General features: G+C 40.2%; 1 protein-coding gene across 10 annotated transcripts in view; it reads right to left on the bottom strand.

The window, feature by feature from the left end:
• The window catches only part of ccdc18 (coiled-coil domain containing 18), a 184,029-nt gene that overhangs the window by 49,766 nt on the left and 116,540 nt on the right, over positions 1-17,723 (bottom strand). For 9 of the 10 annotated variants that reach the window (XM_043698817.2, XM_043698814.2, XM_087990462.1 and 6 more), the window contains 4 exons: positions 16,146-16,313; positions 12,667-12,809; positions 7,084-7,247; positions 6,432-6,645 (listed from right to left, as the gene is read on the bottom strand). In XM_043698817.2, coding sequence (XP_043554752.2) covers positions 6,432-6,645; positions 7,084-7,247; positions 12,667-12,809; positions 16,146-16,313 — 689 coding nt within the window. The remainder of the gene's footprint in view (positions 1-6,431; positions 6,646-7,083; positions 7,248-12,666; positions 12,810-16,145; positions 16,314-17,723) is intronic. The other variant, XM_043698816.2, reaches the window with a different exon arrangement.

The raw sequence follows: 17,723 nt of genomic DNA, 5'->3' as shown, positions 1-17,723 counted from the left end.
GTGCTGCAAAGGCACAGCAGGTCAGGTAGCATTCGGGGAGCAGGAACATCAACGTTTTGGGAAAAAGCCCTTTATCAGGAATGGGGCTGGGGAGAAGGTAGCTGAGAGTGCAATAGGTGGATGGAGGTGGGGGCAAAGGTGATAGGTCTGAGGGAAGGGTGGAGCCAATAGGCAGGAAGGAAGATGGACAGATGGGACAGGCCATGAGGATGGTGCTGAGCTGGAAGGTTGGAATTGGGGTAGGTTGAGGGGAGGGGAAATGAGGAAACTGGCGAAATCCACAGTGATGCCAGGGGTTGGAGGATCCCGAGGCGGAAGATGAGGCGTTCTTCCTCCAGGTGTCGGGTAATATGGGAGTGGCAATGGAGGAAGCCCAGGACCTGCATGTCCTCGGCAGAGTGGGAGGGGTAGTTAAAATGTTCGGCCACGGGGCGGTGGGGTTGATTGGTGTGGATGTCCCGGACATGTTCTCTGAAGCGCTCTGCGAGTAGGTGTCCTGTTTCCTCAACGTAGAGGAGACTGCACCAGGAGCAACAGATACAGTAAATTACATGTGTGGAAGTGCAGGTGAAACTTTGATGGATGTGGAAGGCTCCTTTGGGTCCTTGGATGGAGGTGAAGGAGGGGATGTCGGCGCAGGTTTTGCAATTTCTGCAGTAGCCTGTCTCAATTACCTTCCCCAGTCCAAACCCCTCCCATTTATCTCTCCAACCCCAAGGTTCCCAGCCTCATTCCTGATGAAGGGCTTTTGCCCGAAACATTGATTTTCCTGCTCCTTGGATGCTGCCTGAGCTGCTGTACCTTTTCAGCACCACACTCTTGACTCTAATCTCCAGCATCTGCAGAATTCACTTTCGCCACACTGAGTATAGGAATTGGGATGTCATGGTGCTGATGTGCAGGACACTGGTGAGGCCATATTTGGAATACCGTATACAATTCTGGATGCGCTACGAGAGGAAGGATGTTGTTAAACTTGAAAGGGTGCAGAAATGATTTACAAGGATGTTGCTGGGACTGGAGGATTTGAGCTACAGAGAAAGGCTGAACAGACTGAGGCTTAGGAATGACTTTATAGACGTTTATAAAATCATGAGGGGCATAGATAGTTTCAATAGCCAAGTCTTTTTCCTGGGTGAGTGAGTTCAAAACTAGAGAACATAAGTTTATGGTGAGAAGTGAAAAATTTAAAAAGGAACCAAGGGACAACTTTTTCACGCAGAGGGTGACACTTGTCTGGAACGAGCTGCCAGACAAAGTGATGGAGGCAATTACAACAGTTAAAAGGCATCTGGATGGGTATATGAATCGGAAGGGCTTAAGAGGGATATGGGCCAAATGCTGGCAAATGGGAATAGGTTAGATTGGGATGTCTGGTCAGTGGCATGGGTGAGTTGATGGAAGGGTCTGTTCCCGTGCTGTATAACTTAATAACAGCAGTGGTGAAAGAGCATGTCTGCATCTGGGCCTACTATGGCACATAATGTATTCCTGGATCCTCCAAAACCTTTCCACATTCACAGGTCATAACTTAGGACAGTGGTGGAATAATTCTTACTTTGCAGAAACATCTAAGAAGCTCAACACCATTCAGAGCACAAGAGGTTACTGAGCTAGCACCCAACCTGAAACCTTGCTCTATCCACCAGTGTCCCACCTTGGCTGTAGTGTATACCATCTACAAATGCACTATGGCATCTCACAATTTTCTTTAAAAAGCACCATCTAACTTCACATCCACCACCAAAGGAAGCAGGCGTATGAAAACAAACCGACCCGCAAGTTCTCCTTCTAGTCACACACCTTCCTGACTTGAAACTGCCCCTTCATCATTGCTGGGTCAAGCTCCTTGATCTGTCTATCTAATAACACCTGTTGGTGTACCTGTACCACAAAGAGTGCTGTGGTTCAAGATGGTGTCTTACTGCCATCTTCTCAAGGACAAGTGAGTGTGGCCAGTTTAGACTAAAATAAAGAGAAATTTCTTCATTCAGGAATATGAATCTTAAAAATTTTCTATTTTGCTTTGATTTCTCAGTCATTGGGTATATCCAAGGCTTTGACTGATATTTTCAAACTCTTGAGAGAATCAAGGCACCTGGGAATCACTGAGAAATGTATTGTGGCACTAAGAACCAGCTATCATATTATTAAAAGATGGAGTAGGCTCAATGGGTTGCATGACCTGCTTGTGCGCTGATGGTACTGTGATTAAGCAAAATACTGCTGCAGTGGATGGAAACATTTCATAGTAAAAATAATTGCAAAAGTTCATGTGAGGGGATATAAACAGTAAAGTTGCCACAGTCCCAGAAAACCAGAGAGAGTTGTTCTGTGATTAGAGAGACATAACTAATGGGGAGGTTAAACCTAAAGGTCACCAAACGGCAAGGGTGAGAAGGTTGAACTTTTATGGTAACTTCAGCTAATGCAGGAAATGAACCGTGCTGTTGGCATATCTCTGCATCGCAAACCAGCTGTCCAGCCAACTGAACTATTAAAATTCCACAAAAACTGTATGGTTTTTATCTCAGTTCCTCCAGAGCTCCCCAGCATCACAGCTGCCAGTCTTCAGAGAATTCCCTTCACTCCATGTAATATAAAGAAATGGCTGCAGGCATTAGATCCTGCAAAGGCTACAGTTCCTAAAAGCATTTGACAAACTTGATTGAGTTTTCTGAAGAAGTAACAAAGAAGATTGATGAGGGCAGAGCAGTAGATGTGATCTATATGGACTTCAGTAAGGCATTTGACAAGGTTCCCCATGGGAGACTGATTAGCAAGGTTAGATCTCATGGAATACAGGGGAGAACTAGCCATTTGGATACACAACTGGCTCAAAGGTAGAAGACAGAGGGTGGTGGTGGAGGGTTGTTATTCAGACTGAGGCCTTTGACCAGTGGAGTGCCACAAGGCTCGGTGCTGGGCCCTCTACTTTTTGTCATTTACATAAATGATTTGGATGCAAGCATAAGAGGTACAGTTAGTAAGTTTGCAGATGACACCAAAATTGGAGGTGTAGTAGACAGCGAAGAGGGTTACCTCAGATTACAACAGGATCTGAACCAAATGGGCCAATGAGCTGAGAAGTGGCAGATGGAGTTTAATTCAGATAAATGCGAGGTGCTGCATTTTGGGAAAGCAAATCTTAGCAGGGCTTATACACTTAATGGTAAGATCCTAGGGAATGTTGCTGAACAAAGAGACCTTGGAGTGCAGGTTCATAGCTCCTTGAAAGTGGAGTTGCAGATAGATAGGATAGTGAAGGCGGCGTTTGGTATGCTTTCCTTTATTGGTCAGAGTATTGAGTACAGGAGTTGGGAGGTCATGTTGCGGCTGTACACGACATTGGTTAGGCCACTGTTGGAATATTGCGTGCAGTTCTGGTCTCCTTCCTATCGGAAAGATGTTTTGAAACTTGAAAGGGTTCAGAAAAGATTTACAAGGGTGTTGCCAGGGTTGGGGGATCTGAGCTCCAGAGAGAGGCTGAACAGGCTAGGGCTGTTTTCCCTGGAGCATCGGAGGCTGAGGGGTGACCTTATAGAGGTTTACAAAATTATCAGGGGCATGGATAGGATAAATAGACAAAGTCTTTTCTCTGGGGTCAGGGAGTCCAGAACTAGAGGGCATAGATTTAAGGTGAGAGGGGAAAGATATAAAAGAGACCTAAGGGGCAACGTTTTCACACAGAGGGTGGTATGTGTATGGAATGAGCTACCAGGTGGATTTGGTGGAGACTGGTACAATTGCAACATTTAAGAGGCATTTGGATGGGTATATGAATAGGAAGGGTTTGGAGGGATATGGGCTGGGTGCTGGCAGGTGGGACCAGATTGGGTTGGGATATCTGGTCGGCATGGACGGGTTGGACCGAAAGGTCTGTTTCCATGCTGTTCATCTCTATGACTCTAATAGTGCTGAAGATGTGTTCTCCAGAACATTCCACGCTCCTATCTGAGCTGTTCCAGTACAGCTACAACATGCACCTAATCAGCAACGTGGAAAATTTCACAGGTACTCCCTGTACACAAAAGGCAAAATAAATTCAACTCAGCTTCTTCCCCACTGTTATCAGACTTATGAACAGACTTCTAACATATTAAGCTGATCTTTCTCTGTACCTTCCCTGTAGCCATAACACTATATTTTGCATTCTGTTTTATTACCCTGATGTATTTATGCAAGGTCTGATTTGTCTGGTTAATACACAAAACAATACTTTTCACTGTGTCTTGTTACTTGTGACAATAATCAATCAAATCAATTGCCTGCCCTCTTGATCATCAGTAAAGGGATGAAAGATGTCATCAACTGTGGTATTAGGCAGCACTTGCTTGGAAATAACATGCTCACTGGTGCACAGTTTGGGTCCTTTCAGGAATATTCAGCTCCTGGCCTAATTTCACTATGTTCTAATGAAGGCCGTAAAAAACGAGAAACAGATGAGAGGGAAAGTGACTGCCTTCATCATCAGGGCCACATGTGGTCGCTTGTAGCATTAAAAAGTCCGAGTAAAACTATGGTCAATGGAAATCAGAGGGAAAGTCTGCTGGTTAAAGTCATACCTGGCAAAAAGGAAGATAGTTGTTGTTGTTAGAAGTCAGATATCTCAGCAACAGAATTGCTCTGCAGGAGTTCCTCAGGTCAGTGTCTTTGGCCTAACCTTCTTCAGCAGCTTTATCAATGGCCTTTCATCCATCACAACATTACAACTGGAGATGTTCACTGATTTTGCACAATGTTCAGGATTCCTCAGGTACTGAAGGAGTCCATGACCAATGCAACAAGACCTGGCATTGGGGTTGGGCTGATGTAGCAAATAACATCTGTGCCACACAAGTGCCAGTCAATGACCATCACCAATAAGAGAGATTCTAACCATCTCCTCTTGACATTCAATGGCATTACCATCACTGAATACACCACTATCAGCTTCCTGTGGGTTACCACTGACCAGAAACAGAACTGGACTAGCCAAAGAAAACACTGTGTCGACAACAGCAGTTGAGATGCTCGGAATCCTGCAGCAAAGAACCCATCTTCTGAATACCCAAAGTATGTCCAACATTACAAGGCTTAAGTGAAAGGTGTGATGGAACACTCACCACTTGCTTGGATGAATGCTGCTCCAACAACACTCAAGAAGCTCGACATCATTAAGGACAAAGCAGCCTATTTGAATAGCACCACATCCACAAACATACACTTCCTCCACCACCTTGGCACAGCATCAGCAGTGTGCACCATCTACAGCATGGAATGCAGAAATTCAGCAAGGATCCTTAGACAGCATCTACACCACCACCAGCAGCAAGTTTCCTTCCAAAGTATTCATCATCCTGACTTGGAAATATCTCACGACTTCTTCAGTATCGCTGGGTCAAAATCCTGGAACTCCCTCCCTAATGGCATTGCTGACAGCAAACGGGTTGCAGCTCATATGAAAGCAGCTCAAAACCATCTTCTCAAGGGTGACAAGGGATGTGCAATAAGTGGCCCAATCAGTGAAGCCGAATTAATAATACTTCAAAAAGTGAATTCATAAGAGAAACTCTCAACTTACAGGTGAGACTAATATAATTGAAGAAAAAACATTCCATCCTTCCCCACTCTAATTTTTCCATCTTATATTTAGATATAGCCCTCAAAACAGACATACTGCTAAACGACAAATCGATTGGCACTTAGGTCTGAAATGCTGAATTCCTTTCACATCAAAGAAGGGGCTTTATAATACCATGAGTTTTATCAGATAATCACATTGACGAAATGTACAAATAAAGTTGGAAAACAGACTGAAACAATTTTATAAAAAGAAGCTCTTCTTTATATTTTTTTTTACATTCAAATGCAGTTAAATGAATGGATGTAGAGTAATAATGTAATCCATTACTTTACAAACATACACTTTCAATTTAAGTGGAACTCACAGTCACTTCAACAAACCAGTTGAAATCTTGCATTCTGCTCCACTAAATTTTTTAAAATTAGTATTTTTTGATCCAGAAATATTTTATTCGAATACGTGAAACTAACAAGAAAAAAGGAGACGCATTAAAGGTTGAAAGTATACCACTTAACAATCTCAACATCACAGAATTTTGATATAAAATCTAATTCATTTTGATAAAACCATTGTACATAAATTTTGCCAAACTTCATCTTTTGTAGTCTCAAGGAATGCGGCTTTGAATTTTGAACTTTTGCGCTTGGCAACATACATAATTAATATTGCAATGGCCTGTTCCATATTTAGATAGAATATGCATATAGTTGATACCATGTAAACATGAAATATACATTTGTTCAATGTGACATTTATGGAACGCTGAAATATGATAAGAAATCAAAGGAAGAAACTGACAGGGTCCAAACCGATTATTCAATGTAATACAGTTCACTTCTTTGCTCCAGTAGATGAAGTAACTCACCGAATTTCACGTGTGAGCTCTTCAATAACATTCTTTTTATCCTCCATATTATTCTGAGCTGTTTGAAGGACATCTCGTAGCTCTTTCAGCTGATTTAAAGTGTCATGTAATTCACTGTGTGCATTCCTCAACTGTGCTTCTATCTTCTGATTTTCCTGCAAAGCATTTCTTCGGTCTGTCTCAATCTTGTGAAGATTTTCTTCCAGATCAAGCACTACCAGGGAATTAATTTTTCAAACTTAAACATATTTACATAATGGAAAAAAATTTACAAAGTTCTGTTTAGTTATTTAACTATTAACCACTGCATTTTAATGGTGTATGAACTGGTTAAACATATCTGATAATATTGCACAGGCGGAAATCTAATTTTGTTTAATACTTGTTGAAATTAGTAACTCTTTATATAAAATTAAATTTCAGATGGCGCAAGAGAAAAACAAGAAACAAATCATAATGATATCAGGCACTCCACAGAAAACTTATTTTGTATTTTTTGAAATGGCCTTAAATAACATTATACCATTATTTACGTTTATTAATTAGTGCATACACGAATGAACTTGTACATACTTGGAATAGTATTATCTGTGTGTGTACTTTTTATATATATTATATATATGAAAAACACACACACAAAGGTATTTTCTACCTTGGTCAGACTTCTTGTCCAATTCGATCTGTGTATTACGCAAAGTCATTTCCAGCTGGTTAAGCTGAATATCCTTGTTTGCACTATCACGTCTCAATTGAAGAAGTTCTTTTTCCAGTGCAGTAGTTTCATCTTTGCATTTATCCATCGCAGTCTTTATTTCCCTGAAAAAAAAAGATAAGTACCGTGAATTACTCACACAAACATAAACAGGCTGATGTAATACTTTTATCTTAAAAATATTACAATTCTTAAATAAAATTTACAGAACCAAATACAAGCTTCTGGAAGTTTCCAACAGATAACCAAATGCACAACACATACTCAAAAGTAAAGATACTTAAGACTTAGTCTAAATATATTTTTAAAAATGACAGTCATGAGATGAATCTAACCCTAAAGGCAAAAAAAAAGCTTTGCTTTTTAGAAAGAAATTAAAACAGAGCCTCATTTTCCAAATGCAAAGTGAATCCAGATCACATTTAAAATTTTATAAACAATAACTTAATTAAGAAAATAGCTTTCACAGCATCGTATCGTTCAATTTCCACAGCCAGAAGTTTCCATTTCAGAATTCAAGGATCACAGCAAGTGTCTGAAATGGCATCACATCCACCATGGTCAGGGAAAATTTTCTCACACAATCATCTGCTCTTCAGTTCTTTTCATAAACAATTGGGTTCTATGGTGACTTAAATAGTAAGTCACACAAGGATGATGGGCAGAAGTTCTTGCCCACATCAGTACCTTCTGGTTGAAGCCACATTGGTGTTTGAGGTGTCAGTCAAAGAGCATTTTAATGATATTGACCATAAACCTATGTTTTTAGTTTTGGAAAAGGAGAAAACTGGTCTGAGAGGAAGACAGAGTTTATTAAAAGAGGGTAAGATCTGGCCAAAAAAGATTGGGAACAGCTATCTGAAGGTCAATCTACAGCAAAACAGTGTTCGGCATTCAGAAACTTGGGAAATACAGGTCCAACATGTTCCATTAGGGTGAAATGTAAGAGCAATAAGCCCAGCAAACAAAGGATGTCCAGGTACATTTATGATGAGACAAAAAGGAAAAGAGATGCATACAGATACAAAACAATGAAGGCCCTTGAGGAGTTTATAAAGTGCAAGGAAACTCAAGTAAGCAATTAAGAGCAAAGAGGGTCATGGGAAAATATTGATGGGCAAGATTAAGGATAAACCTAAGTTATTCTACAAGTATGTCAAGGGTAAGAGAATAACCAGGGAAAGAGTAAAGCCCATTACATACCATGGGGACAATCTGTGCGTGAAGCTGGAGGATATTGATCGTGTGTTAAATGATGTGTTGCATCTATCTTTACTTGAGACAAGGAGAATGCAACTATCAAATTCAAGAAGATGGTCTGTGAAGTCCATGAGCAGGTTGATAGAAGAACCGAGCTGGTTTTGCGAGGTTTTGGCAGATTTAAAAGTGAACAAACACCCAGGTCCAGACGAGTTGTATCCCAGGTTGCTTTGGGAGACAAGGGAGGAAATTAAAGTGGCCTGATTCAAATTTTTAAATCATCTCTGGCCCCAGCTAATGAAGGTCAGCTACTGTGGCTCCACTGTACAACAGGGTGATACAGAGACAGACCAGGGAACTACATAACAGTGAACATAACATCAGTGATAGGGTAACTATTTCAGAAAATAGAAAAGGAGAAAATGAATCGCCATTTTGGGAGGTAAAGTGTGCTCAAGGATAGTCAGCATAGCTTTGTCAGAAGGAGATGATCATACCTTGCAAATCTGGTTGAGTTTTTGAGGACGGTGATTAAGTGTTTGGATGAGGGTCCGGCAGTTATGTAGTTTATATGGCTTTCAGCAGGACCATTATCAATTTCCCATGTGGGACCTTGTCAAAGAAGGTAAGAGCTCATGGGATTCTGGCTAATTTGGCAAGATGGATCTAAAATTGGCTTAATTACTGGAGACAGGTGGTGGTAAAAGGCTGTTTGTGTGACTGAAGTCCAGTGTGCAATGGCATACCACATGGATCAATGCTGGGTCCCTTGCTGTCTGTGAAATTCATAAATGATGTAGTCGAGAATTTTTGGCGTGGGGTGTGGCAGTGGCAATAAGTACATTTGCAGGTGACATAAAGGTTGGCCTGATGGTGGTCAATGAGGAGAGATGTGTTGGGTTACAAAAGGAACATAAAATGCTTTGGTCAGGTGGGCAAATCAGTAGCAGATGGGATTTAGCCCTGATAAATCTGGGATTATGCCCTTTGGAAGAAGGAACAAGACAGGGGAATATGCAGTGAATGACAGGACACAAGGAAGCTCAGAGGAACAAAGGAATCCTGGGTGCTTGTCCACAGATCCCTGAAGGTGACAGGACAGGTTAAAGCCACATATGGGACATTCACCGTTATCAGTCATAGCATAGATTATAAATCAGGGAGGTAATGCTGTGCTCCACAGAATTCTGATGAGCCCATATTGGGAGTACGAAATGCAGTTCTGCTCAGCACGTTATAGAAAGAATGTGATTGGACTAGAACACGTGTGAAGGAGATTGACCAGGATGTTGCCGAGGATGGAACATTTCAGCTATGGCCAGGGATTGGATAATTTTCTCTGAAGCACAGAAGGTTGAATTTGGAGGTGTCGGGGTGTTACCTAGTAGAGTTGTATAAGAGTATGAGCGGCATGGTGAATAGAAAGCAGGTGGTTCTCTAAGTTGAAGTGTCAATAACAAGGGGCATACTTTTAAAGTGAAAGGTAGGAAGTTCAGAGCGGATTTAAGGAATCACCTGTTTGCCCAAGGATGGCAGTGGGCTGGAATGCACGGTCTGGGAGAGTAGCTGTGGCAGGAAATCTCACAATTTTAAAAAAAAAATTGGATGAGCAATTAAGTGTCATAAGATCCAAGGCCACTGGCCTAGTGCAGCAAAGTGGGACTAGTGTAGGCAGTATTATATTTTCAGTGGCACAGACTGGATGAGCTGAACAGCCTCTTCTCTATTATATGATTCTATGATTTTAAATGACACTAACTGTGAAATATAATAAATGAGTAGTAGGACAGCACAGATCAAGTTGTCAGACACATGGCAGGTAAAATGCAAATAAAAACTGAAATTGCTGGAACAATTCAGCAGGTCTGGCAGCATCTGTGGATAGAGAAAGAGAGTTAATGTTCCAGGTCCCGAAACCCTTCTTCAGAACTGGTAAACCAGTAAAATGTGATGTTGGGAAGTGTGAAGTATTATACTTCAGCATAAAAATCAAGGAAAGGTATGATTATCTAGATTATACAATTTTTAAAAGTCTGAAGGAACAGATGTGAGTGCAGCTTATTGCCCAGAGGACAGTTAAGAGTCAAGCACATTGTTGTGGGACTGGAGTCACATGTAGGCCAGACCAAGTAATGATTGTAGTTTCCTTCCCTAAAGGGCATTAGTGAATCAAATGTATTTTTCCCCAACAACTGACAATGGCCATCATTACACCCTTTATCCCAGATGTTTATTGACTTCAAATTCCACCATCTGCCATGGTGAGATTTGAACCAGGTCTCCAGAACATTACTTGAGTCTCTCTATATTAACAGTCCAGCGATAATACCATTAGGCCATTACTTCCTCATAGTAGCAGGACGGTTGAGAAGGGCCTAGGTTTTATTAATAGCATAAGTAGTAACAAAATAAAACTAATAGCATAAAAACACAAAAAGGTTGAGTTGCTCTCAGAATAAAGTTAAGAGGATAATTGCAGTCTTTCAAAATCATGAAAGATTTTGATATTGTAAGTAAAGGCAAACTGTTTTCAGTAATAGGTCAGTTAATTGGTTATAAATGCGAACAGACAAGGCATTTGGCAAAAGAAATAGAGGTTCAGCAAGTTGTGATTCTGAATTTTTGAGGTGGTGGAAGCAGATTTTATCAAATAAAAAGACTTGAAAGGAAAAAAAATCACAACTATGGTTAAAGAGCAGGGAAATGGCAATAATTGGAAAGCTATATTGAGCCACTTTAGACATGAAGGGCTGAATTACTTCATGTATGTATCACTAACTTTTGAATAAACGAGTCAGATAAAAACATAGAACAATTCTTACGGGATATAGCAAATTTACCAACCAAATGAATAATCAGTATTTGCATCAGAAAAACAAATACCACTAGATATTAAAATCTTTTACAAATGCCACTAGATGTAATAATCCATGGTCAACTCAGAGACAGAATCTTAATTCAATTAACATCATGAGGTGGTGGGCTTCGAGGGAGACACAACCCACATTCATCTGTTTATGATGTCGATTTATTATGTCTATATTTATAAATGTGAAATTTGCACTTCTGCCAACTTGGTAAATGTATAATTCATTGCTTTATTTTAACAAAAAAGCTGCATGCCAGTTGCAGAACCAAACAAATGCATGTTAAAAAACAGTTATCACATTAAATAAAGTTAAAAATCTCACAACACCAGGTTTTGTCCAACAGGTTTATTTGGAAGTACTAGCTTTCGGAGCACTGCTCCTTCATCAGATAGCTGTGGAGCAGGATCATAAGACACAGAACTTATAGCAAAAGATTACACTGTCATGCAACTGAAACAATGTATTGAACAAACCAAGATTGCTGTTAGGTCTTTCATCTTTTAGAATGGGGTGTAGGTTTTGGTTCATTAATATGTAAACGCCAGAACTTCTTTTAAGTCACATTCTCGAGACAACTTAAGGTTTTATAAAAAAAGTGACATCTCAGCTCAGACAATGCATTAAAGGTGTGAGGTTAGAGTCTGTCTATATCCCAATCTTGAGTCAGACTGGTTCTACTTCCAAAGTAAGAATTTATGAAATGTTACATGAATTGATTGCCTGCAGATTCTATTTTGCTCAAAAAGCAGACAATCAAAAAGCAGAGTCAATCCATATAACATTGTATAAATTCCATTCTAAAAGATGAAAGACTTCACACCAATCTCGGTTTGTTCAATGTATTGTTTCAGTCGCATGACAGTGTTATCTTTTGCTATAAGCTCTGTGTCTTAAGATCCTGCTCCACAGCTACCTGATGAAGGAGCAGCGCTCTGAAAGCTGGTGCTTCCCCAAATAAACCTGTTCGATTATTACCTGGTATTGTGTGATGTTTAACCTTGTCCACCCCAATCCAAAACCGGCACCTCCACATCACATTAAATGAATCAAACATTACACAATTATAGTTTTCTATTTCCAACATTATTCATGTCTGGAAACCCTAGCTTTACTACTCAGCAACCGACTGATACCAAATCTAATGACTCAGTGTTGTGGTCCCCAGTTCATAGGAAAAGGACTGAAGTTGCTTATAATGTAGTTCCTACAAGATTTCCGATGGATGAAATATTCACCAGAGCCCTGCAGCAAAAGAACAAATTTGCTAATCCACTGCCTACTTTTCCCAAAAGGGTACTGAAACCCACCAAGATCAGGGTGCTATGTAACACAAAAGCAGGTTGTGGATATTTAAAACTCAACCATGTCCTTTCAACACTTCGGAAACTACAAGACCAAAACAATAACAACAACATTTCTGACAGATATTAATCCTCTCTACCACAAAACTTACTTCAGAGCACTGGTAAGTTCAACCACCTGCTGGTGTTTGGAATCTTGGCCATCATATGCCTTTAAAAGCTTTCCTTCGGTTTTTGAGAGCTCATCAGTATAGGCCATTTTCTGTTTATATAATTCTTGCTCCAGTTGAGAAACCTATTTCACAAACATAACAACATTTTATCCCATTGTTAAATGATAAGGCAGCAGTGAAACTACTAAGATTCTCAGGGTGAAGTGGTGGAGTAGTGGCAATATTACTGGACTGGTGATGCAGAGGTCCAGGCTAGTTTTCTGTGAAAGTGGATCCAAATCCCACATGCAGCTGACTATGACAGCTACCACTGACTGTCGTAGAAAACCACTTAGTTCATTAGTATCCTTTGGAGAAGGAAATTCCCTTCTTTATCTGCCTGGCAATACATATGCTCCAGACTCTCAGTAATGTGAATGACTCTTAACTGCCCTTTAATGGCCTAGCCAGAAATCAGTTTAAAGGCAAACGGGGTGGGCAACAAACGTTGGCAATTACATGAAAGAATAAAGTAAAATTCTCACTTAATAACCATCTTGCAAGTGTAACTTCACATCAGTTTCATAAATAATATAGAAATGAATAGGCTCACCAGAGACAGATTTTGTTTTACCTTATACAAGAAGATTCTGTCATTTCTAAATGAAGACAATTTACAATACATAATTGGTGACAAATATTGAATATTTAATTTTAATACATTCACATGTGGGACCACAGAATACATTGAAAACATTCAATTCCTGTTTTGTTAAAATATTCATAGTAATAATGCATGGAGCATTCAGTATGCATGGTATAATAACGATGGAATATCGTATTGTGAGATATGGGGAATCTTCCTAGAACCTATAGTATGAATAAATGCCATTTGCTCCAATCTGTACATGTCAGTCGTTAGCCTCTATCTATCCTGTTCCTACGTTACTTGTCTTCCAGCAATCATCTATAAACAGTCTAAACTTCAACCACCAACTTCAAAAACCTCAGCCCCAACTCCCTTACATTCAATCTTATATGCACCTCATTGGAGACTCCACAACTAAAGAGTTTGTTTCGGTGGTTCCACTTCATTCCTTCATAACTTAAAATATATTTATCAAATTAATAAAAGCAGCCATTAAAGTTTCAAGTCTTTCTTCATATTTGTATTTCTTCTCACCTATCAATGTCCTTGTGAACCTGCACCAAATCTTAATATCCCATTATTTAATAATACCCATATCTTTCTCTTTGTCTGCATAATTATTTACAATTTTATGCCTATCAGCAAATCCGTGTATCACTCCATACCACAGACACAAAAATACCAGAAGCAACCTGAAATAGAAATTGGTGGCATGCCATTACCTATTTCCAATCATTCTAAGAACCTGCCCTTAACTTTCATTCCTTGCTCTTTCCATTTTATAATCCAATATTCTACTGCACCTTTTTTCCGATGTTCTTCATCTATTTCAGTATATTTTGCTCCTCCTAACTCCTCACCACCTCTCACTACTATCCAATGGCACTTTCACAGAGAAGTCTACCAGACTGGATAGATGGCTGGGCTGTGAACACAATAGTGTCAGATATTTTAGACTGGCAGGAAAGTTGACAGGCACAGACATCGTTCCACATTCAGTGTCTAGTATGCTTCGAACACTGGATATACAAGTTATGCCAGAATACAGAGGAACCTAGATTATCCGAACGAGATGGGCGGGCACTATTTCTTTCAGATAGCTGATTATGCGGTTAATTGATTCAATGCCTCTCAGAGTCATTCCTCTGGGGCCCAGAGTTTTCTGTTAAGTCTGCTCCCTGTTCAAGAGACTGCAGCACACCCCGTGCAGCAACACACCGCATGTGAGCCCCACCCCAAACCCCGTCCAACACCGCTCTCTGCCTGCCCCCCAACTCCACCCTCCGCCCAACCCCTGCCAGCTGTCTGCCCCCAACCCTGTCCAACCCCACCCTCCCAACTGCACCCCCGTCCCCCCAACCCTGCCCGCCCCCCCAACACTGTCACCCCCCCCCCCAACCCCATTCCCCCTGCCTGCCCCCCCCCAACCTCATCCAACACCGCCCACACTCCCCCAACTCCGTTCAACACCGCCCCCCCGAACCACATCCCCCAAGCGCACCCCCTCTCCAAAAACCGACCAGCACCGCCCCTGCCACCACTCACTGTCCGACCCCCATCTGCACCCTCACCCTAGCCACCCCGACCCCACCGTGCGCCCCTGCCCCCATCAGTCGCTCTCTCCCTCCGGGGCAGCTGGAGTGGACACCAACAGCAAGACTGCTGCTGTCTTTGTGGGACAAGTTTCCAAATAGCGCACACAGACAGATAGACAACTTTTTGACAAGTCCCACCTCTGCCCTGTCAGGACAATGTTAGAGAGAATATCTAGATTTAGGGTTCGCCCCTATGTATAACTCCAGAGAAAGTGTGGGGAGAGAGAGGGAGAGCTGGAGGTCAGTCATTTGGAGACGGTGCCTGGGCTCCCATCGATATCAGGGACTGTTCTTGGCAGTATTTCTGTGAGCCGAGATCGTTTTTAATCATTGTAAACAAAAGATGCGATTGGCGTTGAAACAGCTCTTTGATGTAATGTTTCTATCTCCTTCGGATAATCCGACATTCAGATAAATGATGTTCGGATAATCGAGTTCCTCTGTAGTTGATTACCATAATCGGTAACCAAAGAAGGGAAATGTCAATTCAAAGAAAACATCACAAAGTCAGGTTGGTGGTGGTGAGGAGGTATCCCTGCCACCATACTTTTGAGATTCACAGACTGCAATTAATAGGAATGTAGAAAATTGACCATGTTGGAGTTCAAAATTAGAAGGTTCCAGAATATTTTCTCAGTCGAGGTCCACCATGTGTCTGGCCTTCTGCATATTTGTTGTACAGTGCCTTTTGCCAGCAATAATAGAAATATAAGCATACTCAGCAACTATGAAAGATTGTGTCCTCTGCCCTGATGTGTAACTCCAGGACTCTGCTTTTGCAATTGGGTGCATGCTGCATCCTTATATTAAAAGGGTTGAAATTCTCAAATTCTCATCCTAGTTGCGTCACATGAGTCCAAGTTGTTTAAGGCAAAGGCTTAGCACCACTTTCTCAACTGCATCAATGATGCACAATAAATGGTCTGGACAACTAAGCCACATTCTATGAAAGAATCTTTTTTAAAAACCTTCACCTCTCTTTTCCATTTATTATAGATCTACCTACATAACTAAAGGGACAGAATTAATAGCAGGTCTGTAGCAAAGTAAGAAGCAATTATAATCTGTAGAAGGTGTTATTCCATTTGAGGCAAAGATTTAATACTTGAGTTTTTTCATGCACTCACCTTGTGAAAAACTGCAAGCCTTCTTGCAAGGAAAAATGTAAGATATCAAATTTGATCAGATTATGTTATAAAACTCAAATGGAAAGTATATATTTTGAAAACAATCACCTGTCTTTCTAACATTGCCTGGTGGTCTTCCAGCTCTCCAATTCTAGCTGTCCCTTGCTGCAACATTTGTTGATACTGTACCAAGGTCTGCTGGAGTTGCATATTCTGCTCATTACTCTCCTTCAGATTGATTGCAGATATTTTTAACTGTTTCTGCAGACAAAGTACCTTTCAAAAATAAAATTCAACAACTATTTACAGCACCGTGTCCCAAAGCTGCAACTTCACTGAATAACAGTGAACTTGTGCCAGTCCTCAGAGCCCCAAGTTCTATAATCATAAATTTATAGTGTTACAACGAAACACAAACGTATTTTTCATCCCATCAACTCAGCCCTACTTTTCTTTGAGTCACCCAATCTACCACCATTCTCCTGACAGTTTTATATGCAGAATGTAACGTTACTCTTCCAAGAATCTCTTCAGTTATTGAAGTAAATTTGTTTTAATCATTAGAATATACATTCTAAATATCTGGAAAATAAAGAAACCTTCATAGTCCCAACATTAAGTTTTTTTGATGATTACCCAAAATTAATAACATTCATTCCCACCTTAATAAAGAAAATAATCTAAAATTTACAATAATAATCTTTTAAATCCAGAAAACAGCTTGTTAAGTGATCGCTGAACCTTCTGAGCTGCAGTAAAAATGCAGACACATCTGATGTATTTATATTCTAAAGACAATACCATTTTTGAAAATTTTAGTAAACCTATACAGCAATCTTCTTCATTCCTTTGACATCCTCGTCCAAAAATGTACGTAACTCCACAGCTACAGTCTAAGATTTTTTTTAGAAGTTAATAATAGCTTCTTGCTTTGGTAGCCTATGCTTTGTTCCAAAACTGAGGATGGCGTTACCTCGTTGCTTTTTAAAATATATTTCCTTGCCAGTCTTAAATAACTTAATATCTGCAATCTCAGGTCCTCCATGTAAAATATGTAGAATGAGCGTTTCCTTTCCCTGATTTTACTTCCAAACAAATTACCACAATTTTTTTTCCCTTCAAAGAGCTATTGGCTATCCTTATCTTCCTATTTCTCAAAGCCTTTTTACAGTTATTTTAATTATCATACATTCTTATTTAATGCCAGTCAATTTTGATATTGTTCCCTCAATTGCTAAATCCAAGTTATTTATGGTTATTTTATAGTAACTTAATTTGATTCTCCTCTCATTCCGATGGTCAGAAAAGATAACCCGACATCAAACTTGCAGAAATTTAGATCAACTTTCCTCCTCACATCCAACTGTTGGTGTTATTTTGCACAATGCCATTTTTTTTTTAAACGTGGGAGAGGATAATTGGCTCTGTAAAAGGAATCTGTAAAATATCTTTTTGAGAAAAACACCTGACAAGTAAGGCCACTGAAAGCAAACAATGCTCTTACACAAAGTGATACTGAATGAATAAATACCATACAATATCTAAGCAGCATCTTCCCTGTTCTTGGAAAGGAAAAATTATATTTAAATTTGCCATTTATTTTGTTAATGAGAATCAACAATCAAATCTTATAAACCTTTCACATTTTCAAAATGGTTGGAAAGGACAAAAGCCAGTTCTGAAAAT

This window comes from Chiloscyllium plagiosum, unplaced genomic scaffold (assembly GCF_037043375.1).
Source record: "Chiloscyllium plagiosum isolate Xiang-an unplaced genomic scaffold, Cpla_swu_hap1 HiC_scaffold_9, whole genome shotgun sequence".
NCBI classification, from domain to species: domain Eukaryota; kingdom Metazoa; phylum Chordata; class Chondrichthyes; order Orectolobiformes; family Hemiscylliidae; genus Chiloscyllium; species Chiloscyllium plagiosum.
Note: the sequence above shows the minus strand (reverse complement) of the source record. Positions and strands in the feature narration are given on the sequence as shown.